This window comes from Pongo pygmaeus, chromosome 2 (genome assembly GCF_028885625.2).
Source record: "Pongo pygmaeus isolate AG05252 chromosome 2, NHGRI_mPonPyg2-v2.0_pri, whole genome shotgun sequence".
Classification (NCBI taxonomy): Eukaryota; Metazoa; Chordata; class Mammalia; order Primates; family Hominidae; genus Pongo; species Pongo pygmaeus.
The window spans coordinates 139,372,871-139,397,879 of record NC_085930.1 but is presented as its reverse complement, the minus strand read 5'-3'; the positions used below and the strand labels follow the sequence as shown (position 1 = coordinate 139,397,879).

General features: G+C 35.5%; 1 protein-coding gene across 1 annotated transcript in view; it reads left to right on the top strand.

Annotated features, from left to right (window-relative positions):
• PIK3R4 (phosphoinositide-3-kinase regulatory subunit 4) overlaps positions 1-25,009 on the top strand; it is a 72,258-nt gene that overhangs the window by 21,416 nt on the left and 25,833 nt on the right. Inside the window, exons 6-12 of the mRNA XM_054483247.2 lie at positions 809-1,030; positions 5,874-6,047; positions 10,580-10,725; positions 12,529-12,732; positions 20,325-20,526; positions 21,684-21,871; positions 23,045-23,255. Of these exons, the coding sequence (XP_054339222.1) occupies positions 809-1,030; positions 5,874-6,047; positions 10,580-10,725; positions 12,529-12,732; positions 20,325-20,526; positions 21,684-21,871; positions 23,045-23,255 (1,347 nt within the window). The remainder of the gene's footprint in view (positions 1-808; positions 1,031-5,873; positions 6,048-10,579; positions 10,726-12,528; positions 12,733-20,324; positions 20,527-21,683; positions 21,872-23,044; positions 23,256-25,009) is intronic.

Below are 25,009 nucleotides of genomic sequence, written 5' to 3'. Positions count from 1 at the left end.
AGGTTCTTCATACTGTTCTCTCTACTCTTATGGATGTATGAAATACTCTACAATTTAAAAGCTTCCTTTTAACTTAGATCAATCAAGTGTGAAGACAAAGAACTAAATAAACAATGAAAAGAAAAGAAAACCAAAAAAAACAAAATAGGGTTGGAGCTCCTATGAGAATCTAATACCATTGCTGATCTTACAGGAGGTAGAGCTCTGGTGGTAATGCTCACTCTCTAGGCTCACCTCCTGCTGTGTAGCCCAGCTCTTAACAGGCCACCATCAGGTCCCAGTCTGCGGCCAGGGTTTGGGGACCTCTGTACTAAGAAATCTTGTCAGGCTCTTTCTGCAAGAGCCTGTTGTAATATTGTCTGCCTCCTAAGAGGCTTATTTGCAGAGTCCTCGGCTGTGTTTTCTGGATTCTCACACTCTCAGGCAGCTCTCCAACTGGGCAGTCTCATGCAGCAGACAGCCTCCCAGAAGCAAACTCACTGGCTTCTCCCTGCTCCTTCTGGAGGTGGTAGCTCTGTAGTTGTGGTAGAGGGAATGGGGCTATGAACAGTGTCAAAGCTCCTATTGTAGCCAGCTCACCCAGGAGGAATGTATCAGAACTTTGCTTTGGGGGGACGTGGGCATGTAGTTTAAATAAGTCCCTGCAGTGAATCTGATATGTTGTCAGTCTCTATGTGGGGTATAAGAAATACATTTGGTCTTTGTTCCTCTTTAAAAAAAAAAAAAGAAAGACGACTGGGACTATCTGTATGGGGAAACATTGATCTTTTCTTAACTATTTCTTTTCTTTCTTTCTTTTTTTTTTTAGAGCTTCAAGCCTTACATGAAATGGTCCAGCAGAAAGTTGTTACTTTGCTAAGTGACCCTGAAAATATTGTAAAACAAACCTTGATGGAAAATGGAATAACACGGCTGTGTGTATTCTTTGGACGTCAGAAAGCCAACGATGTTTTGTTGTCCCACATGATTACTTTCCTAAATGATAAGAATGATTGGCATTTACGTGGAGCATTTTTTGATAGTATAGTTGGTATGTTTTTTGCTTTTAAATTTCTTTAATTTTTAATCATCCTCTCAAATACTTCCATGCAGTCTGAAGGATAGATGATACTACCAAATTTCATTAATAATGAAATGAATTCCTAGTATTTCTGTCTTCATGCTGCTTTTGGATGATGTAAGTATTTTAGCTTGGTAAAATAAAGGGTTGGTATATCAACCTGTGTTACATCCGTATGAAGGAATACTGTGTGGTTATTAAAAACTATATTTAGACAGAATAATGACCTGGAAAGTACCATGAAGTATGTTAAAGTGACATAAGTAGGTTGTAAATCCTCTTAAAGAATGATTGCTGCTGTATAAAGGTAACAATAACAGAAATCATATATTTTTATAAACATGTTAATAAAAGTGAACATGCATCACTTTTAGAATCAGAAAATAACAGTTAAAATATAATCATGGTTAAAAATCAATGTAGTTGGAAAGAATTAAGCTAAAGGCTTTGCTTTGTGTAACTGAAAATTTGTGAAAATTTAAGCAGTATTTTTTTTTTTTGCTGTTCTTTCATTTTACAATTCTTGATTTTTAGATATATCTAAAGTCAGACATCTTGTGTTTTATATGCATGACTTCTATTACATTTGGATTCAGAATTAGAAGTAAGTGAAGTGGACAGTATTTTGCATGGGTTAAGTCATGTTTGATACAGGATTTAATATTTTCTCTTTTGAATAATAACTGATCCCCTTTTCCCTGAATGTACTGATCTTTTCAGTTTAAGATTTGGCCAATTATGAAATACATGCCAAATTCATATTATTATGATTATCGACTACCCCCATTATATCATTTCCCACATAGTTGTAACAGTTTATCTGTTAACCCGAAAAGTTTAAAGACTATTCTGCACAATAGAAAGCTTGGCTGGTATCCAGACTTTCTTGTGAGGCAGCAGGAAGCTATAAGACTTTAAGGGCCAGGCGCCGTGGCTTACGCCTGTAATCCCAGCACTTTGGGAGGCCAAAGTGGGCGGATCACGAGGTCAGGAGATCGAGACCATCCTGGCTAACACGGTGAAACCCCCGTCTCTACTAAAAATACAAAAAATTAGCCGGGCGCCTGTAGTCCCAGCTACTCGGTGGGCTGAGGCAGGAGAATGGTGTGAACCCGGGAGGCGGAGCTTGCAGTGAGCCGAGATCGCGCCACTGCAGTCCGGCCTGGTTGAAAGAGCGAGACTCCGTCTCAAAAAAAAAAAGACTTTAAGTTTTGGTTCCCAATAATCTAGGAAAGGTTGCTGTTTGATTTTTGTTTGCTAAAAAAATAAAATGCAAGAAACCTATGTGGCAACAGGGTTGATATTTCTGCAAATGCTATCATATGTTTTGGAGGAAAGGGTACTTTCTACTTTGAAAAACTTTCAAATTCCCGGTTATTTTTGGAAATTACTGTATCTGTTTTTTTCTTTTCGGACATCTTTTGTTTTTTATTTTTGCATTAATTTATAGATGCATCTTAGCCCTCCATCTAGGACTTCATCTAACTCAGTTCCTGAATACAGTATTCTTTGATCCTTAAATCTTTTTGTCTTCCTTGCTCTCTTCTTCTTCCAAATAATGTTATTTTTATTTCTTTTCTCGGGAAAAGTTGGTTCTTAAAACTTCCCTTGTCAGTCAATTCATGTGTTCTTTGAAACATGTATTAGTTTGTCTTAATTTAAAAATAAATTTTTTTATTTATAAAAGTAATACATGCTTATATTACTTTTGGAAATAAAACTTAGAAAAATTTGGAAAATACAGAAACCAAGAAGAAAATAAATGACCGTTAATCCTACAACCCATGTACAATCTCTGTTAAAGCTTTGATGTTTTTTCCCATAGCTCTTCCTCTTCTCTTTCCATCCCATTTATCCCTTTCTGTCATATGCTGATCGTTAAGAGCAGGCATTGTGGAGCTAGACTTGGGTTCAGGTGTTCGCTTTGTCACTAGTTGTGGTTTTTGGAAAATCATTTAATTTTTTTGTGGCTAAGTTTACCTATCTGTAAAATGGAAATAAGAATAGTGCCTGTCTTACTGGTTGTTGGAGGATAGAATAAATTAATATATGTAATAGTGCCTGGCGTAAGTGCTATGTATATATTATATTACTTCCAAATTTTATTTTATTATTTCTTAAACTTTTTTCTAATAACATACTTTAAGCATTTTCTCATATCATTAAAAATTTATTTGAAATCATAATACGTCTAAACTATTCCATTATATAGTTTTGCAAAAATTTAACCCTTCTTCTGGATATTTAAATTATTTTCATTTTTTTCTGTCATATATAGATAATCTACATATTTGGTATAAATATGCAATGTATGTATGTAAGTAGTTGTTTCTGATTATTTTCTTAGGATAGGAGTAAAAAATTTTAATTACTGTGTTAAAGAATGTGAATTTATTTTTAAAACTCATGACACATTTATAAGCTATTCAAAAAGATTATATCATTTTGCATCCCCATCTCCGTTAAGTGCTGCACACCCATCCAGTGTGAAATAGGCTTTACTTAGTCCTTGCCTGTTGGAAGGGTAAAATGATAACTTGTTTTGATATATATTTCTTAGCTTAACTATCAAGTTGAAAAACTTTTTCATGTTGATTATGTATTCATATTTCTAATTCTATGAATTTTAAAATTGATTATTTTGGCTTATTTTTTTCTGATACGCTTTTCTTGTTCTTTTGAGCCTTTATATATGTATTAAGAACATTAATTTTTTAAATCAGTTTTAAGCACACATTTCTTAGTTCTTTAACTTGATTTTTAAATCTTTTTTGTAGACAGTTTTTCTGAAGTCAGTTTATTCGATCTTTTTGCTTTGTGATTTTTTTTTTTTACTTTTGTGTGTAAAGTCTCTTCCCATTCCAGAATTAGATTAATAATCTGTTGTGTGCTTGTCTTTTCTTTTTCATGCTTTGTTTTTTACACTTAACTGTTTAATTGATCTTTATTTTTGGTCTGTGATGTGGGGTGAAAACTAAATTTTCTTTTTCTTCTCAGATATGTAACTGATTTTCCAGCATAATTTATTAAGCATTTTTTTTGTTTTTTTCTTACTGGTTTGTTTCTTACTGTTTTATCATCTGTTGCATGCTTCTGTCTGTTAAGGTCAGTTTTCTGGCTTTCTAGTCTGTTCCATTGATTTTTCTCTTATTGTACTCATATTCATAGCCATATTCAATTTACATTATTATATATTTTTAATCACCTTTATTATCTGATAGGGTAAGTTTCAGATGTCATTCATTTTCAAAATATTTTTTGCTATTTTAGCTCATTGTACATTTCAGTTTGTAAAGTTCCTAAATATAAACCACTGGAATTTTAGATAGCATTTTTCATTTTATTAAAGAAAACAATTATAACATAATTTTTTAATCATAAAGGAAATAGGCTTTTAGAAATTATTTAAAATTTAATCAAAATTTATAATGTATGAAAAACAATAGTTGAAATTTCCAGAGGCAACTACTCGGCTTTCTGCTTTTTAGTGTTTTCAGGTGATTATTACCATATCTCTAAATAATATTTTCATATTACTATTTTTAGAATAACCAACTTTGGACTTTATCTTTTGAATTTTTTTCTGTGCCAGATGAAGATTTAATTCACTCATAACATGCCTTGATCCTTCTTCTCTTTTCAGTTTTTGAGATGTTGACTACTATTTTCAGTGCTTTAGTTTTTAGTTTGTTGTTTTAATAACTTTAAGTAAGTCTATTTTGTGTGCTCCACCTCTGATTTGCAGTACAAGATTAGTGCCCCTTTTCTTTCTCTTTACCTCTGTCTCTTTTTTATTGTTTGGTTAGTTGAGAATTGAGAATTCTCAACAATTTTTTTGTCATAGTTAATAATACATTCTGTTCTATAATCATAATGAAGTCTTTTATGTATAGACTGATTATGAAGCTTCAAAACAAAATACATGATTATGAATGTGTAAATTTTATTGACTGTGGAGCCAAGTGGTATACTGTAATTATATTTGCTTCATCACAATCCCAATTTAGTGACTGCCCCCTCACCATTTGAGTATGTTTATAGCAAGGCCAGTGGATTCTACTTTACTCCCTCTTCTAGTTACTAAATACACTATTTATTTTAATTTCATATTTGGACTGTGATTTTCTTGAGCAATTTCCGGAATTTTAGATTTCTTTGTTTTCCTTTTAGAAAGAAAAGTAATAAATTGTCACCATATCCATAATAGCTAGCTTCTTTCTTATTAATTTTGTTTGTTGCTTAGAATCTATTCTATTTTGTTCTTGATGACATTTTTGAAATTTATTAGCTTTTAATTCTAATCCGGGCTGACTGATTTCTAGGTCTTTGCTAGCTTTTTTTTTGCCCTTGAATTCTTAGGTTGAAACTTTCCTAGAAAGGGTTGCATGGGAGGCAAACTTTTAATAGTCCTTACATGTCTTGAAATGACTTTTTTAAAATTTAATTGACAGTTTGACTGAAAATAGAATTCTTTTCATAACTTTTAATGCCTTGCTTGCCTATGTCTTGTCTTCTAACCTCCATTGTTGCTGAAGATTATATAATTACAGTCTGATTCTTCCTTTTTAGGAGACCTATATTTTCATTTCTGTAAGTTCTTAGGATCTTAGCTTTTCTGTGGTGTCCGAGAATTTCCTGATGATTTGCCTTGCTGTGGGTCTTTTTAACTTTATCATGCTAGGTAGGAAGTGCAATGTTCTTTCCTAGGTAATTGATTAATATGTTTGGCTTTTGCTTAATTTTATTGCTTTACTTAATGATATATGTACTTTTAGGTATTGAATAATCACATAATATTGCTTTTCATTTCCAGGTGTTGCTGCCTATGTTGGCTGGCAAAGCTCCTCAATTCTCAAGCCCCTGCTGCAACAAGGTCTTAGTGATGCTGAGGAATTTGTCATTGTGAAAGCTCTTTATGCCCTTACTTGTATGTGCCAGTTAGGACTGCTACAAAAACCCCATGTTTACGAATTTGCCAGTGATATTGGTAAGTTTTTGTTTCTCAAAATTAGAGATTGGAAGAACTTCATAAAATTTCTAGGTAATATAGAGTAAGAATTGCAACTTTATTGTTCCTACTATTGATTGTGTGGGGTTCCTACTATTCATTGTGTGGGTGTGCATGTATGTATGTGTATGTGTGCATGCTTATATGTATGTGAGAGACAGACAAGCTGACTCATTGGGTCCTCCAGCCTGGTTGGGAAGTACTGCTTTGTTTTCATCTGTTGTTAAGTCTGTGTTACCCTTGTCAAAAAGCAAGACTTTGGTTTTTGTTTTGGCTTTCTTTTTTTTTTTTGAGACAGTCTCTCACTCTGTCGCCCAGGCTGGAGTACAGTGTGTGATCTTGGCTCACTGCAACCTCCACCTCCGGGTTCAAGCCATTGTCCTGCCTCAGCCTCCTGAGTAGCTGGGATTACAGGCACCTGCCACCATGCCCGGCTAATTTTTTTTTTTTTGTATTTTTAGTAGAGACAGGGTTTTACCATGTTGGCCAGGCTGGTCTTGAACTCCTGACCTCATGATCTGCCTTCCCCAGCCTCCCAAAGTGCTGGGATTACAGGCACGAGCCACCACTCCTGGCCAAGACTTTGTTTTTAAAAAAACCATGATGTGGGTAAAGCCTTGACTGGTCTGAAGATGAAAATTATTTTTGGGCACTTGACCAGCAGTCAAGTTGAAAATTGGATGTGAAGGGTCTGTCACTGCATTGATTACCAGTTAAGAATTCATAGACTTGAATAATATGTTTATTCTATTATAATTTCACATAATACGTTGCTTCTGTGGCCTAATTAGTTATTTCAAAATAAATTTTGGAAATTAATTTTGAAATTTAATATAGCTTATAATTAGCATTTTATTTATCTACAAAACAGATGCCCATCAATTTTAAAGCAAAAATCATCATGAAAATAGTTTTTTACCCCTGCACTCAAAGTTTGTGGAGATTTTTCTGGACCTTGCTATTTCTAGTCTTTGATCCCAGGATGAATATATGGAGTGCTCATATATCTTTAGTGTCAAAATAAATTATGTTTATATACAGAATAAACCCAGTGTGGTACTACTTCTTCAATGGATAACTCCCTTAGAACTACAACTGAATTTGATATGAAAACTGTGGGAAAAAAAAAAAACACCTTACCGAGAAAAATCAAGTAAACAATCATTTCTTGGCATTTAAAACTGTTTAAAAGTAAAAAACAATTTTAGTAACTTAGAAACACCTACTTATTTAAAACAAATGATAGACTATATACATCTCTCTCATTCTGTTTTTAAACTATGTGTATTCTGTTGTAGTGATTTTTTCCCCCAGCTTTATTGAGGTATAATCAACAAATAAAGATAGTCTGTTATGTTCAACATGATATTTTGATATATATATACTTTGTGAAGTAATTATGGCAATCAAGTTAATTGACATATCCATAGTTCTTTTTCTTTAGTGGTAAGAACATTTAAGAGTTACACCCTAGTGATTTTCCAGTATACATTATTATTAATTATAATCACCATGCTGTACTTGCACATACTGTACAAGAACTTATTCATCTTGTCTAACTGAATTTTTGTATCCTTTGACTAACACCTGCCCATTCCACCCTCCCTTCTACCCCAGCCCCGGTAACCACCATTCTACTTTCTACTTCTATGAGTTCAACTTTTTTAGATAATATGTATTAGTTCGATCATAACAGTATCTGTCTTTCTGTTTCTGGCTTATTTTACGTAGCATAATGTTCTCCAGGTTCATCTGTGTTGTTGCAAATAACAGGATATTTTTATTTTTTAGGGCTGAGTAGTATTTTAGTTGTATATATACACCTTTTTTTTATTCATTCAATGGACACTTAAATTGATTTCCTATCTCGACTCTTGTGAATAATGCTGCAGTGAACATGGGAGTGCAGATATCCCTTCAACATGCTAATTTCATTTCCTTTGGCTATATACCCCAAAGAGGGACTGCAAGATCATAGGTAGTTCCATTTTTAATTTTTTTTTTTTTTTAAGGCACAGGGTTTTGCTCTATCACCCAGGCTGGAGTGCAGTGGCGTGATCACAGCTCACTGCAGCCTGGATCTCCCTGGCTCAAGCTATCTTCCAGCCTCAGCCTCTCGAGTAGCTGGGACCACAAGCGTGTGCCACCACGCCTGGCTAGTATTTATTTATTTAGAGACGGAGTTTCGCTCTTGTTGCTCTGTGCTGGCTGCCTGGACTTTGGGGAATGTTGACATGGGTTATGTGAAACTACCCTTCCTGCCCTCTTCATTGGGGCTTTTCTCATTTTTGTGCTATACCCAGGTGCCGTAATCTCTCACCTGGATTCCTTTGTAATGGTGTTTTCATGCATTGATAGTTGTTAAAACAGATTTTTTTCTACAAGAGGATGAACACTGAAATGTCCTATTCAGCCATGTTGTTTTCACTGCCTAGTGACCCTTAAAGAGAATGGTGGTGGTGGTTTTGATGGTGATTATGATTTCTTTGGTACTCCTTTTAAAAACTATACTCTTCCCACTTAGCTATTATGAATATTTTCCCCCACATTTGTCTTCTGATAAGTTGAATGTGTTAGACAAAGAAAAGATTGATTGGGAGGCCAAGGCAGGCGGATCACCTGAGGTCGGGAGTTCAAGACCAGCCTGATCAACATGGAGAAACTCCGTCTCTACTAAAAATACAAAATTAGCCAGGCTTGGCAGCGCATGTCTGTAATCCTAGCTACTCGGGAGGCTGGGGTGGGAGAGTTGCTTGAACCTGGGAGGCGGAGGTTGCGATGAGTTGAGATTGCGCCATTGCACTCCAGCCTGGGCAAGAAGAGCGAAACTCCGTCTCAAAAAAAAAAAGGAAGAAAAGATTGAATATGCTGTTTCACAGGCAGTTCTTTAGATTCAGGCTTCTTCTTGTTTTGAGTATTTGAAGTGCTTTGTATCAGGCAGCTACTTAATGATATAATCATGCTGTAGAACAGTCAACCACAGAATCTCAGTAAATCCTTCAGTAAATTTTTCGTCATGCACCTGTGGGTTTTATAGGTGGCCCTGCTTCAGGTTCTGCATCTCCAGGTTGTCTCTGATGACTGTGATTCATCTGTCTCATTCTGGGGCCCTCATTGTAGGGGCAGTAGCTACCCACATCATGTTCTCATGGTGATGGCAGAAGCATGAGAGGGCAAACCCAGCTATGTAGCACATTTCAAATTCCTGTTTGTCATAATATTCATTGGCCAAAGCAAGTGATATAAACCAAAAGAAAGGGGGCAGAGAAGTATCCTTTGTATACTACAGGTGTATACAAAGTGAATGAGTGTGGTTGTGTAATACAGGGAAGTTAAGAATTGGGGTAAATAATTCAATATAATACAGTTCCCAACTCCTGTCAAACCGTTATGGGTTTAGCTACTTTCTGGAGGTTTACCAATGTTTTTCCAGTCCTCATTTTCCTCTTATCACAGGGAAAATACCCAGTATCTCTTGTTGGATGGATCAGAGGCTGCAGGGTATTTATGAAATAAACAAAATCTTATTCATTTATAATTAGAAGAATTAGAAATGCAAGACCTTGGGAGAGAGATATTTTGAACGTATCTTTTCTCCTTCCCCTTTTAATATAAGTATTATTAGCCTATGATTGTATCCCTATTTCTCTATTAATGTGTATTTCTTATATACACTAAATAAATATCAGAGGATAAAGAAATATCCTCTGAATGCTGGTGTGTTTGCATGCTCAGAGCTAATACAATTTTTCTTGCCTTTAAAATTTTGGATTTTATTCTAAATCAGGTTAGTCTAATGTCGATTAGTTGAAATCATTGATTTTATGTTTAATACATAAAATCGTTAAAAGGTATGAAAAGACATTCATTTAATTTTCTGGTTTAATGTTATATTTTAAACTTTTTAAGAATAGGTATCATGTTTTCAGCCTTTTTGTTTCCATTCATCATTGCTTTGTGAAAGTAACTGTGAGTTATGTATTAGATTTGATCAAACCCCTGCATTAAAAAGAATATCAGATAGGCTAGATTGTTCCCTTAATCTTTATTCTGTAGCTTGGAGAAGTAACTTCTCCCCAATTTCTCTGCCCCTTGGGTGGTAGAAGGGATATGTCATTGAACTTCTGTGGGGGTACAAGTTGGGGAATAATAGTTAGCTATATGCTGTTGGGACTTGTTATGTCTCTAACAGTTTTTAATCCAGTGTTATAAATGAGTAGGTGCCCACACAATTTTAGTTCTGACTAAAAAAATATAAATTTTAAGTCCTCAGCTATGAGGTAACTTTTTATTCTTTTGTGATACTGCTGTGATATTTATGATAAGAGAATATTACAATAACAGTGTGTCCACTTGATTGAGTTTACGCCTAAGGGTAATTGAGTATGTGAAGGCTCCTGATAGTAACACTGGCAAAATCCTTTTGTCAGTTATGTTATAAGGTAAAAATTTGTTTATCCCGATAGTTTGAAATACCTTATTTGATCCCTACCTTTTCTTTTCCTCTTTAGCCCCCTTCCTGTGTCATCCCAATTTATGGATACGTTATGGTGCCGTGGGATTTATCACAGTGGTAGCTCGTCAAATAAGTACAGCTGATGTCTACTGTAAACTGATGCCTTATCTTGACCCATATATTACCCAACCAATAATACAGGTATACATGTTCCAAGTTGGAGTCAGTCTTTCCTCCAAACTGTGCCTCTTTAAAAAAAATGTTTAGAGAGTCCTATTTTTCTTAACATTTTTTAAGTATTTAAATTGGGCTATAGCATGTTTATATTCCTTTCAAGCTAATAATGTTAATGAACCAAGCACCTTTGAAGGTCAGAAAAGTGCAAGAGATTATTATGTTTTACATCATGTTATATCTAATGTAGCATACAGTAGTTCATATATTTTCTTTTGTGTAATATTATAAAGCATCTGTTAAAAGTGAAATATAGTCTAGCAAAAATGTATATTGATGGCCCTCTGCTTTTTATTTTAAAAAGTATAACTGATTGCATCCAGTTATAATAAACTAGAAAAAGTCTTTTTCAAATTTAAGTTTTTCACCGCTAACTGGTTGTTTTGATGTCTTTTCTTTTTTATTCTAACAACCCCACAACCTCTGCTCCACCTCTAGCAGTACTTGGTGATAAACTTTGGGTCTTTGGTTTGTACAGGGCAATTATTATTCACCTAGATTTTCAGTGTTTATAGCCTTCATCTTGCTAGACAGCAAACTATCAAGACAGGCATTTAAATGGAATGAAATGGTGAAGGATGATTCTAGCTGTTAAAACATCCTGAAAGTTCCTATTTTTACCAGAACTCCATTTCCCATTTGGAATTCACACACCTCTCTGGCTTTCTCCCACTTTTGTATTTCAATGTGCCTTCCCTTTGTTTGGAGAAAATGGCCTTGGATGAACTCTGGAAACTAGGAAGCTTTGGTTATACCTTCTTTTCTTCATAGATTCATTCATTTCTAGAGGTTATCATTCTTTATTTCATAGAGTTTGTAGGATTTTTTTTTAATTTTTACCCCAAGAGCAACTTATATATACATGAAAGATGGATAGCACTATCAGAAAAAAATGCCTTTTTAGAAAAGTTTATGCTTCCTTGGAAATTAAGTCTAGAGATATCTACTCCTTTTGAATAGTTACTCTATGTAAAAGTTTGCTCATTGAACTTTTTCTTTTGTCATTGTTTTGTATTTTGAAAGGCCAGGATCAGAAGTTGAGAGGCTAATTATTCATTTGCTTCATGAATCTTATTTTTCTACAATTTGGATTAAACAAAAGATATCTTTTTATGCTGGTTTCCACTGGCTGACTTCACCAAGGAGTTAAATATATCTAAAGGAAGTCCTCTTGGTTCTTTTGCTAGAGTCACAGAAAAAAAAAAAAAAGAAGAAGATAATCTTCTTGGTTACTGTTAGCAGTGCTCATCCATTTTATTTGCATTGACAAGGAATGTATTCCTTTTGGATAATTAAAGGAAGGATTTTATAAACACTATGGAGATAGCAATGTTTTTTAGAAGTGGTTGAATCTACCACGAAAATGTGATGACTGAAGGAAGACCTGTGGCTGTTGAGCATCTTTTCTGGATCTGTACCTACTGGTTGTCAGACCTGTGAACTGTACATACTTTTTGGATCTAAGACGTTGTCTGACATATTGGGATCTAGAAAAGGCTCTTTTTGTTTTCTAAAATTTCCTGGGTTGGATGATTAGTTTTCCAATGATAGACACAGATGTGTGGTCTAGCGCTAACAATGAAAAGTAAGAGATACCTTAGCTCTTTAAATTTTACTAGTATTCTTTTTTCTTCTACACACTTACAGATGTTGATATCTTATTTTCTTAGAAAATGAATATGTTAACTTTTCTCAAGTTGTATTTATTGAATTTGAAAATAACTGTACATGTTATATTTTTGGCTGATCCTTTTTATTTTTCTAATATAGATTGAAAGAAAACTTGTTCTGCTCAGTGTTTTAAAGGAACCAGTAAGCCGTTCTATATTTGATTATGCTTTGAGGTCTAAAGATATTACTAGCTTGTTCAGACATCTTCACATGCGTCAGAAGAAACGAAATGGTTCTCTTCCCGACTGCCCTCCGCCAGAGGATCCTGCCATCGCACAGCTTCTGAAGAAGCTGCTCTCACAGGTTGTATCACCCTTCCAAAGTCTTACATTTAAATACGAATTTCATAAAAATATTGAAGTGTCCATTTAGCTTTTAAAAATGTTTTTGATTGATTAGATTACATCATAAAAATGAGTAAGTAAATCTGGCAGACATCTTAGGCATTTGCTTTTGATTCCTAAACAAAGATAATAATAAGATGATGATAAGGTATCAGGTTAAGCCAAATAAGGAATCATGGGAAACCTGTTAAGTTTCTTTTGTAATTACTGGCTAAATAAATGAGGGAAAGACAGTAGAAATAACCTTAGATTTAATTAGTATTCTTGATTCAGTTCTATGTTTTACCAAAAATGTAATGAAATTTAGCTGAAAGAAACATTGCAAAACACAGATGCAATATAGAAAAATCCTGGTTCATTTTGATCCAAATTTGTAATTAATACTTGTAAACAGCTGAAATAACTTGTATTTAGAATGCATCTTAGGTTTAATAGACCAGCAGTTTACTGGTATATCTTAAAAGCCTGTGAATTTGAATCAATTAACAAAATCTTACTACACTTGGCATTGGTGATGCCTCTTTAGAAATATGAATTCTGTTCATGACAAAAAGGCCAAAAGCAATTGCAACAAAGGCCAGAATTGACAAATGGATCTAATTAAAGAGGTTCTGCACAGCAAAAGAAACCATCATTGGAGTGAACAGGCAGCCTGCAGAATGGGAGAAAATTTTTGAAATCTACCCATCTGACAAAGATCTAATATCCAGAATTTACAAGGAACTTAAACATATTTACAAGAAAAAAATAACCCCATCAAAAAGTGGGCAAAGGATATAAACAGACACTTCTCAAAAAAAGACATTTCCACAGCCAACAAGCATATGAAAAAAAGCTTAACATCACTCATGATCAGAGAAATGCAAATCAAAACCACAATGAGATACCATATCACGCCAGTCAGAATGGCAGTTATTAAAAAGTCAGGAAACAGCCCGGGTGCCGTGGTTCAGGCCTATAAACCCAGCACTTTGGGAGGCTGAGGTGGGTGGATCACCTGAGGTCAGGAGTTCCAGACCAGACTGGCCAACATGGTGAAACCCCATCTCTACTAAAATGCAAAGATTAGCCAGACATAGTGTTGTGTACCTGTAATCCCAGCTACTCGGGAGGCTGAGGCAGGAGAATGGCTTGAACCTGGGAGGCGGAGGTTGCAGGGAGCAAAGATCGCACCACTGCACTCCAGCCTGGGTGACAGAGTGAGACTCTGTCTCCAAAAAAAAAAAAAAAAAAAAAGTCGGGAAGAAAATAGATCCTAGGGAGGCTGTGGAGAAATAGGAACACTTTTACACTGTCAGTGGGAGTGTAAATTAGTTCAACCATTGTGGAAGACAGTATGGTGATTCCTCAAGGGTCTAGAACCAGAAATACCATTTGACCCAGCAATCCCGTTACTGGGCATATACCCAAAGGAATATAAATAATTCTACTATAAAGACACATGCACATGTATGTTTATTACAGCACTATTTATAATAGCAAAGACATGGAACCAACCCAAATGCCCATCAATGATAGACTGGATAGAGAAAATGTGGTACATATACACCATGGAACACTATGCAGCCATAAAAAGGAATGAGAGCGTGTCCTTTGCAGGGACATGGATAAAACTGGAAGCCGTCATCCTCAGCAAACACAGGAACAGAAAACCAAACACTGCATGTTCTCACTCATAAGTGGGAGCTGAACAGTGAGAACACATGGACACGGGGAAACGACACAAACCAGTGCCTGTTGAGGGGTGGCGGGTGAGGGGAGGGAACTTAGAGGATGGGTCAGTAGGTGAAGCAAACCACCATAGCACATGTATACCCATGTAACAAATCTGCACGTTCTGCACATGTATCCTGTTTTGCTTTTTAAAGAAAAAACAAAAAATAAATACATGAAGTCTAGGCCAGGCATGTTGGCTCATGCCTGTAATCCCACCACTTTGGGAAGCCAAGAAAAAAAGAAATATTAAATCTAAATTTACATCTTGTTTTATGGGGGGTATGTGGAACTTAGGGAAGCCAAGATAGGAATAAAAATGGTTATTCAGTCGCTGAATATATGCTTTATGAGCCATAATGCAAATTTTAAAGATTTAATTTGATGTGACTTGAATTCCTGGAGAGCTTTTTCTTTGGGTTTTCTTTTAACCTTGGCTTGTACATTAGATATGTTTTGTATTTTAGAAAGCAATTTGTGGAAAATTGGATTCTGAATCACATTTTTCTGTTGTTTCTCCTGAGTAAGTAATCCTTATCAAAGAGATTTCAATGTGAAGTAAAAATCATCTCAATCTAAGTGTTTCTTCAGGCTTGGCCGTTGTGACTATTTCTCTCTCCCTATCCTATATATTAATTTAAAAACCTTCATCCTGGGTCCGGCACGGTGGCTCATGCCTGTAATCTCAGCACTTTGGGAGGCCGAGGCAGGCAGATCACGAGGTCAGGAGTTTGAGACCAGCCTGGCTGACATGGTGAAACGCTGTCTCTACTAAAAATCCAAAAAATTGGCTGGGCATGGTGGTGTGCACCTCTGGTCCCAGTTACTCGGGAGGCTGAGGCAGGGAAATTGCTTGAACCTGGGAGGCAGAGGTTGCAATGAGCTGAGATTGCGCCATTGCACTTCAACCTGGGTGACAGAGCAAGACTCCGTCTCAAGAAAAAACAAAACAAACCTTCATCTTGACATTTTCTTTTCCTTATCAGTCATTAGTTACCTCATGGGGCCACCCTAGCCCCTCATCTCTTCTTTTTACCTTGCTAAGGTATAGGTTTTGACACTGCCATGGGTAAAAGGAGGGAGTGGGAAGGAACAGTTTCCATAGCCTTTCTACTTCATGCTTCCTATGGTTCTTGTAAACCCTTCTACCACTACTGCTCCTTCCATGCCAGCCCCCATTACTGGGTGCCATGATAAAAATCACTAAAACTGCCTGACCCATATTCCTCTGAAATAATCCCCCATTTTATGTTATCTCTGGTGCCAGTGGCTTTAGGAGACTCCTAAAGGTTAGGGGACAATCCTCTGTTCAAGAGATAAGCACTGCTAGTAGAAGGGAGAGCAGGCCAGAATCTCTGAGGTTCTTACCAGAAATAACAGCATAACAACACCAGCTTCCGGTTTTTTGAAAGCCAGCAATGACTTTACCACTGCAGTTTGTGATTTCCATATTTTTGACTATCCTTAAAACAAATTTGAGCAACAGGTGTTATTCCTATTTTATAGATAAGGGAATGGAGACACAAGGAAGATAGTTAACTTGCTTATGTTCACTTAGTGCAGTAAGTTTCAGAGTTAGCATTTGAATCTAAACCTATCTGATTCCAGAGCCTACACTCCTACACTATGCTGTGTGGCCTCTAAAGTAAAATAAACAGAAGACAGAGAGCTAAGACCCAGAAGCTGGCTTGGGTTTTTATACAGACTTAGGAAGAAGCCCATGTGCAGTTTATCTCCTCCAGCCCCTTACAAGCCTTTTCTCTACCTTCACTTCTTTTTGGTCCCTGTGCTACCTGAGTTTCTTAGGATTACTAGTAGAGACTTGGATCCAGGGGAGGCTTTGGAGATAGGAATTGAGTCTTTGTTTCTTTTTTTTTTTTTTTTTTTATTGAGATGGAGTTTGTTGTTGCCCAGGCTAGCATGCAATGGTGCAATCTCGGCTCACCACAACCTCTGCCTCCTGGTTTCAAGTGATCCTCCTGTCTCAGCCCCCTGAGTAGCTGGTATTACCAGCATGCGCCACCAGGCCTGGCTACTTTTGTATTTTTAGTAGAGACGGAGTTTCTCCATGTTGGTCAGGCTGGTCATGAACTCCCAACCTCAGGTGATCCGCCCGCCTTGGCCTCCCAAAGTGCTGGGATTACAGGCGTGAGCCACCGCGCCCGGCGAGTCCTTGTTTCTAATGTCAGGGCTACAGAGTGAAGGGCTGTATTTTTAGCTTCTGCAAGCAGGCAATATGAACACTCCTACATAATTTTTTTTTTAGCTTAGAGTTCTTCAGTGTTCTTCTATACGGGACTGTATTTGAGACACATCATGGGTAAAGTAGGCCTTTCTAGACCAGCCTAGCATTGTTTCTATGGGAAAATATGTTAGTAGTTCCAGTTAATAGACTTAACATACACTTTTGGAACACTACCCATGTGGGAGTTGGAATCTGTACTCCAGATTTTCAGTAGAACTTAAATCAGGAGATGACTCATGGAAGGGCTGTTTTCATTAGATCCATCCCTCCAGCCATGCAGTTTCTTTCTTTGTCGATTGTGAATTTTATGTTGGGTGTTGAATTGCTTTGCAGTGTTGGACTTGTTCTGCTGTGCAGTTACTTGGAATCAGTTTCATCCTTTTAAGCTTTGCTTTTAAGCTTTGTTAAGATAGGTTTAGGATAGGTCCATACCAACCCTTACTTGGTCACTTTAGTCCCACTACTAAGAACTTCTCAGAACATGATACTTTGTGTATATTAAGAGGTCTTTCACTGTTCCCAGCCTTGTGTTGTTCTTTCTATGGCCTCAGGTGGTTTCCTTATGCATACATAGTTTCATATTCAGCCAAAGACTTGAGGAGACCCTTCTGTAGCCCTCTGAAGCTCTCATTCTGTGCAGATCCTTCTTCTTCATTTCTCTGCCCCACAGAGTTAGCCTTTGTAACTTTCTTGAACTCTGATGTGTCTCTTGAAATCAGCTCTGTTTTACTCTGTTCCTTCTGCCATAGCCTGGCAACTCTCTCTAGACAGTATTGCTGGAACAGTCATAGGACTCAGTTTTAGGCATTGTAGCCCTGTCTGCCTGTTTTCCCATGCCTGAAAAGTGTGTGTATGTGTGTGTGTGTGTTTTGTACGGTTTGAAGTTGTTTAAAGTGGAAGGGTAAAACTAGTCTGGTCCCTGTTATTTCATCATGGTCAGAAGCTGAAGTTTGTGGGTATGTTTATGGATTTAACACTAGTACTGCACTTTCTTAGTTACCATAACTTAGGTTTGATCTTTGGTAGAAAAAAAACATCTCCCAGCTTGTTTTTTTTTTTTTTTTCTTTCCTTTTCAAGATTTTTTTGGCTATCCTTGGTTCTTAACATTTTTTTTTTTCTTTTTCAAGAGTTTCTTGGCTATCCTTGATTCTTACACATTTTGCATGTGATTTTTTTCAAGTCAGCTTGTCACTTTATGCAATAAAAATTTACTGATGTATTGATTGAAATTGCATTGAACCTATAGAAGTCAGCTTGTCACTTTTGATTATTTTGAATGCTATTAGAATTGGCATATTAAAACATTATTTTGTTTGTAGGTGGTATAGGGAAAAATTTTTATATTTCCTTTTATCTGGCAACCTCATAAAATTTATTAATTATAATAATTTGCTAAAATTTTCTTTTGAACTTGTACATTCACAATTGTATCATGCGTGAACAGTGACTATTTTATTCACTTTTTTCCAATCTGAATACCTTTGTTTTCCTTGCCTTATTTAAATGACTAGGATATTTAGTATAGTATTAAAGGGAGTTGGTGTGAGTGGGCATCCTTGTTTCTCATATCAGAGGGAAAACTCTCGACATTATACCATTCAATGTGATTTTTGCTATAAGTTTTTTTGTACAATCTTTTGAACAGATTAAGGAAATCCTCTTTCTGGCTGGCTAAGATGATTATTGGAAGAATGTTAAATTTTATCAAATGTCTTTTATCTATTGAGATTATTATATGGTTTTTCTATTCTGTTAATGTGTTGAAATATCTTGATTGATTTTTCATATTTTAAAATTGCTTTATTCCCTGGATATTTGAAATAAACACAGCTTTGTCATATTATATCTATATATAAGTGTAGTTTTAGAAAATAAATACAATATAAATATATAAAATGTTTTTATATATACTGGATTTGGTTTGCTCCTACTTTAGTGGATATTTTTTCATTTGCGTTTATGAACAACCTTGTCCTGTAGTTTTCCTTTCTTGTAATGTTCTTGTCAATTTGTTTTTTCATGGTGCAGTGCTAACATTTTTTGTTTTTTATTGAGATACAATTCACTACCATAAAATTCACTCTTAAAGTGTACAACTTACTGGTTTTTAATACATTTGCAAAGTTGTGCAACCATCACCACTGTTAAATTCCAGAACATTTTCATCACCCTGAAAAGAAACCCTGTATCCATTAGCAGTCATTTTCTTTCCCTTAGCCCCTGGCAATCACTAATCTGCTTTCTGTCTCTATGGATTTGCTTAATCTGGACATTTCATACTGATGGAATCATGCAATATGTGGCCTTCTGTGTCTGGCTTCTTTCACTGATCTTAATGTTTTTAAGGTCCCCCTATGTTGTAGCATGTATCAGTACTTCATTACTATTTATAGCCCTTACTGTGGCCCTCCCTTTTGTGGACTAAAACATAGACTAACAAAAAGAGAGCTCTTACTTTAGCTATAAAGTAGCTATTGTCTATTTAAAGCGAATTTTAGGAGGAGACGTGAAAATAAACCAAGTATTGCAAGTTAACACTGGGATTTAGTCAAGAATATGTCTATTATTATTGTACTTTAATGCAATTTTGTTTCATGTTTTTTAGCTTTGTGCCCTCCTAGGGTTGGTTTTATCATAGTCTGCCTGAAAATTGTGACTATGACTCTGAACTCTAGTGGGATTCTAGATTGAGGCCTCAGGAGAACTGACATTTTATTAAATGAATGTTTTTTATTCCTTTACATGATGAAAATGTACTAGAGGATTCTGTGGGTGGTTGGAAAGAAAGACACGCAGAGCTGCCACATTTACCAGAATATTTAAGTTGCCAATGAATTAATTATTTAGATTGATTACTTAGTATTTGTCCGTTTCAAGTGCACTAAGTATTTAGGTGGATTAAAATGTAAATTTCACTATAATCTGATAAGATGGGTGCCAGTAATTATCTTTATAGCTAAATAGAGGTGCACAGATATAGTAAGTAGTAATTAGGGCTGGAATTTGAACCTAGGCAGTCTAACTTCAGCCATTATTCTAGATTGCTACTGGGTTTCTTGCTCAGATTTGCAGTTCAGGCAGCATTCCAATCAATCCCTTAGTTGCATAGTATATTTTATATATCGTAGAATGCCTTTACATACTCATTCAATATAAATTTCTCAACACAACCAGGAGCAAAGTGAAGTAGGTACACTTTCTTTTGCTTAATATCGTACATTCAGAGTTTTGTTCAGATAATAAATATTTGTTCAACAGTTGTATTTTAAATATTACTAGATATTACACATTGTGTTCTTTGGAAATTCCAAAGATGAGTTATGTGTGAATACTGTCCTTTAGGAAGAAAGTTAAGATATAAATCATGATACAAATTACAAAGTGCCCTAATTGAGTGTTCTGGGAGATCTTAGTCGTGACATGTCATTCTGTATTGTTAACTTTATTTTTCACTTGGACTTGGTTGTTTCACCCTTCTGACTCTTTTCAGTTTTAAATTGGGTGATTTGTCCCTTCAGTTGTTAGTCATTCTGAGGCTTGTTTTTATTACTTGTGAAAATAAACTAGAACATATGGTTTTATTTGGTTTTAGGGAATGACAGAGGACGAGGAAGACAAACTTCTGGCACTGAAAGACTTCATGATGAAATCTAATAAAGCAAAGGCCAATATAGTGGACCAGAGCCATCTTCATGATAGTAGTCAGAAAGGTGTAATTGACTTGGCAGCTTTAGGCATAACTGGGAGACAAGTTGATCTTGTTAAAACCAAACAAGAACCAGATGACAAACGGGGTTAGTATGCTTGTTTGTGTGTGTGTAGCTTGTTGTTGTTAGTTATTTCATAAGACTGTTTTTTAGCTAATTAATAATAAAATAAAAAGCCCCATTTCACAGATAAAGAACTTTCAAATACAGTGACTCCATTACTTAGCAGGGAGATTTTGGGGAAGAAAAATAGGAAAGCGAACTAACAGTTAAGGAAGTAACTTGCCAGAATCACAGCTCTGTGTGTGACAAACCAAGATCTGATTCTAAAGCTCTACTTTTACAGTAAAATCACGTTGTCACCATGGAGGTGTATGATTGAAGATGAAATTCTGTTTTTTAACCCTTTAACCAGCAACCCAAGAACAATAGTTTGTGTAAAATGGTATCAAGTTTTCTAGTTCATTATTAGTAGGTAATGCCCAATGAATTCAAAAGAAAGGTCTTGCTATTAACAATGAAATACAAAAGAGTAGGGACCAGACAAGACTTAACCATTTGCAGTCTTGAGATCCGAAACTGTGAGCTCTTGTGACATTGACATTGATTGTATGAAGTTAAGATCCTGTGCATGCCCTTTTTGCATATATATTCACTGCCAATTACATGCCTTTAAAATTTCCTCTATTTTAGCATTAGATTTTGAAGGCAGCTAATGAATTATATTTAAAATAAACTTCTAATTGCCAAATTTGAGAAGAAGTATTTGTAACTTAAGTTTTAATGGTTTATATCCATAATATATAAAACATACGAATTAATAAGAGAGCAAGCCAAAAACAGAAAGATTGAAGGATATGAACAGACAACTGATAGAATAGAATGCATATATATGAAAAGGTAAATAGTTTAATAAATGCAAATTAAAACATGCTATTTTCTTACTATTCACTACTTTTGATATAGTGGTTACTTGAAATTGAGCTGGCTTTGGGAAACTGGGAAGTAATTAGGTCTTATTATTAACATCATTGGAAGCACATCTGTTCCGTCTGCCCTAGAAATGAAGTGAGAGTTAATGAATTGATATATGAATGTGAATAAATTAGAAATCTTAAGGAACAAATAGAATATGAAGTGTATTGCTATCCCGGCCTCCTCTCCTGTCCCCTCCAAAGGCAATAAAAGCACATACTGGTTTTAAAGGCTACTTCAGACTAACTATTCTGAATATATTTTCATAGCCAGAAAACATGTAAAACAAGACTCAAATGTAAATGAAGAATGGAAAAGCATGTTTGGGTCACTGGACCCACCAAACATGCCACAGGCCCTACCTAAAGGGAGTGATCAGGAGGTGATTCAGACTGGGAAACCTCCTCGTTCCGAGTCCTCTGCTGGCATTTGTGTCCCTTTGTCAACTTCTCCACAGGTACTGTGTCACTCAGTAGTCCTCCTAATGTCTTTGAACGCTCTTCTGCTATTTTGGTTGTTTAAAGGCTGTGTACTGTAGTGGAAAAATCAATATGGTGACTTGTGTTTTAGGGAGGACATATTTCTTTCTAAGACAGGTTTATCTTTAATTTTATGGTGAGGAGGAAATCTAGTTACTGAAAGTACTAAAAAGATCTCATTTTAGAGTACTTGGCAATACAGTGATCTGAGATTGTGGGTTGAAGACATTATTATGAACTGTGATTATAATTAGGCTTCAACGAACCTTTTAAATCTTTTTTATTCCTCCTCCAGTATAACATAGCCGTATCTATAAAATAGCAAAAATACTTCTGGGAAGAAGTCCCAAATTTCCTATGTGTGATAAATGTCATGATGCTTTTGATGTACAGATCATTCCTGACTTAACGATGGTTAGACTTAGAATTTTTTGAGTTTATATGGTGTGAAAGTGATATTCATTCATTGGAAACTGTACTTCCGGTACCCATATAGCCATCCCATTTTTCGTATTCACTACAGATTTCAGTAAGTTACATGAGATATTCAACACTTTATTATAAAATAGGCTTTGTGTTAGATAATTTGCCCAACTGTTGGCTAATGTAAGGTTCTGAGCATGTTTAAGGTAGGCTAGGCTAAGCTGTGATGTTCAGTAGTTGGGTGTATTAAATCCATTTTTGACTTAATGATATTTTCAACTTATGATGGGCTTTTTGGGATGTAATGCCATTGTAAGTCGAGGAGCATCTGTATTTGAAATAAGTTTGTAATTTAAAGCAGCTCTTTCCTAGTCAATCATATCTTAAATAAAAAATATTAATTGAACCAGATTAATTGAATTGAAATTCCATTTCTTCTTTTCACTTAATGATAATTTTTGTTTAATGTTATTTTCGTGCTGATCAGTTTTTTTATATATAAAATGTAGGATTTATATAAAAAATGGAAATGTAGCATTTGTGGCTATACTTCATTTTAACTGGGTGTTCATTGAAAAAATGTAATTGTAATTATATGGATTTTAAAATTGGTACATTAATGAGGACAAAAAGCTGTTATAATTTATAGATAAAAACATGGGTACACTTCTGTCTTCAAATGTACTTTGCTTATGACGTAAATAGTTAGAATTCTGTTTGTTTTGTAGGTTCCAGAAGTGACAACTATCCAAAATAAAAAACCAGTAATACCGGTTTTAAGTAGTACAATTTTACCATCCACCTATCAGATTCGAATTACAACTTGTAAAACTGAACTTCAGCAACTCATCCAGCAAAAGCGGGAGCAGTGCAATGCTGAGAGAATAGCTAAGCAGATGATGGAAAATGCTGAATGGGAGAGTAAACCACCACCACCTGGTAAAAGTTCCATTGATAGGTAGTTGTAGTCTAGTCTAGGTGCTTAAGGCTAGAATCTAATAGAGGAATGAATACTTAACTACCAGACAAAAGAGGTAAGAACAAAAATGTTATTTGGGAAACCCAGAGGAAGAAGCAGTAAGTAAGAAATCTTGTCATTATTTGTGGAGTTGGATCTTTTTAGCTGTGGGGGCAACTGGCAAAGTCATGTTTAGGCCAATCACGTAATAATTTAGCCTATCTGTGCCTTCATTTTCCCCATTTATAGTACTAGGTTTTACCTGTTTAATGCCTTGCCACTTTCTCATTTGAATGTCTGGCTTCTTTGACCAAATTCCTGCTTTTAATTTCTGGAAGGTTTAACATACTTTCATTAATATTATTTAAGAAAAAGTTAGAAAATTTAGAAAATGATGAGTACTTTTTTAAAAAAGAAAACAGGCTGGTTGTGGTGGCTCACGCCTGTAATCCCAGCACTTTGGGAGGCTGAGGTGGACGGATCACTTGAGGTCAGGAGTTCGAGACCAGCCTGGTTAACATGGTGACACCCCATCTCTACTAAAAATATAAAAATTAGCCAGGTGTGGTGCCACACGCCTGTGATCCCAGCTACTTGGGAGGCTAAGGCAGGAGAATTGCTTGAACCTGGGAGGTAGAGGTTGCAGTGAGCTGAGATTATGTCACTGCATTCCAGCCTGGGTGACAGAGGAAGACTCTCTCTCAAAAAAATAAATAAATAATAAAGTAAATAAATAAATAATTAAAAAGAAAACAACATCACCTCTAACCCTACGCCTTAACGATGATCAACATTAAAATTTTGAGGAAACAGTTCTGTATTCTGTTAAGACTTAAAAGCAATTTAGAGATACTTCAAATGAAAATCTGACTCAGCTATCTTAACAGACTTGCCTAGTGTAATGTAGCAGAGTTAGTCTTTGATACTCGATTTGTAGGTTTAAGAATATTTTTTGAGTTTCTGTCTCTACATTTTAATGATAAAAATTGAAATTGAGAAGATGCATAGTGTGCTTATGTATAGATATTTACAAATCATGTGAATTCCCATGGGCTACTGATGTGGACTTGGGGAAAATGCTGGTAAAGATCAATGATTTAAAGGTTTAGAAGATATTGTTAAGTGGCAAGTAGCATCGTTAGTTGCATAAATTTTCTCATCAAAATAAATATTTTGGAATTGTTTAATGTTTAAACTGTTTTTGTGATATACCAGCGCAACTTTAAAAACAGTGAAAAGTTGAGCATAAACTGCTGTATTTTATGATAGAATCTGTCTTTGTAAGTGGCATATTATACTTAGTAGAATAACACATTTTATTTAATAAATCACAGAAAAGATGTCAAATTTTGTAGTTCAAGAAATGTGCAATGACTGTTGGACTCTTGATTTTTTTTCTTTCTGCACTCAAGTAGCTGTGTGAAATTGCTTTTCTGCAGAGGGAAATGCGCAGCCTAGCCCTGTAGATTATTAGACTTCATGACAAAGTGTTTTTGATCACTTTCAAATCCAGCATATTCTTAAAAATCACATTTAGCTACTGTTCCCACACATGCGAGCCAGAGATCTAAGGGGAAACGTTTTGTTTTTTGTTTTAGAGTAAGCTCGGTTTGGCAGTGGTATCAGTTTCATTTTTGTTTCTTGGTGAAAATAAATCATTTCTAAAATGACATTATCATCACTCAGGTCGCCACAGTGGTGATTCTCAGTACAGTATGCTCTTTAGCATAGTTTT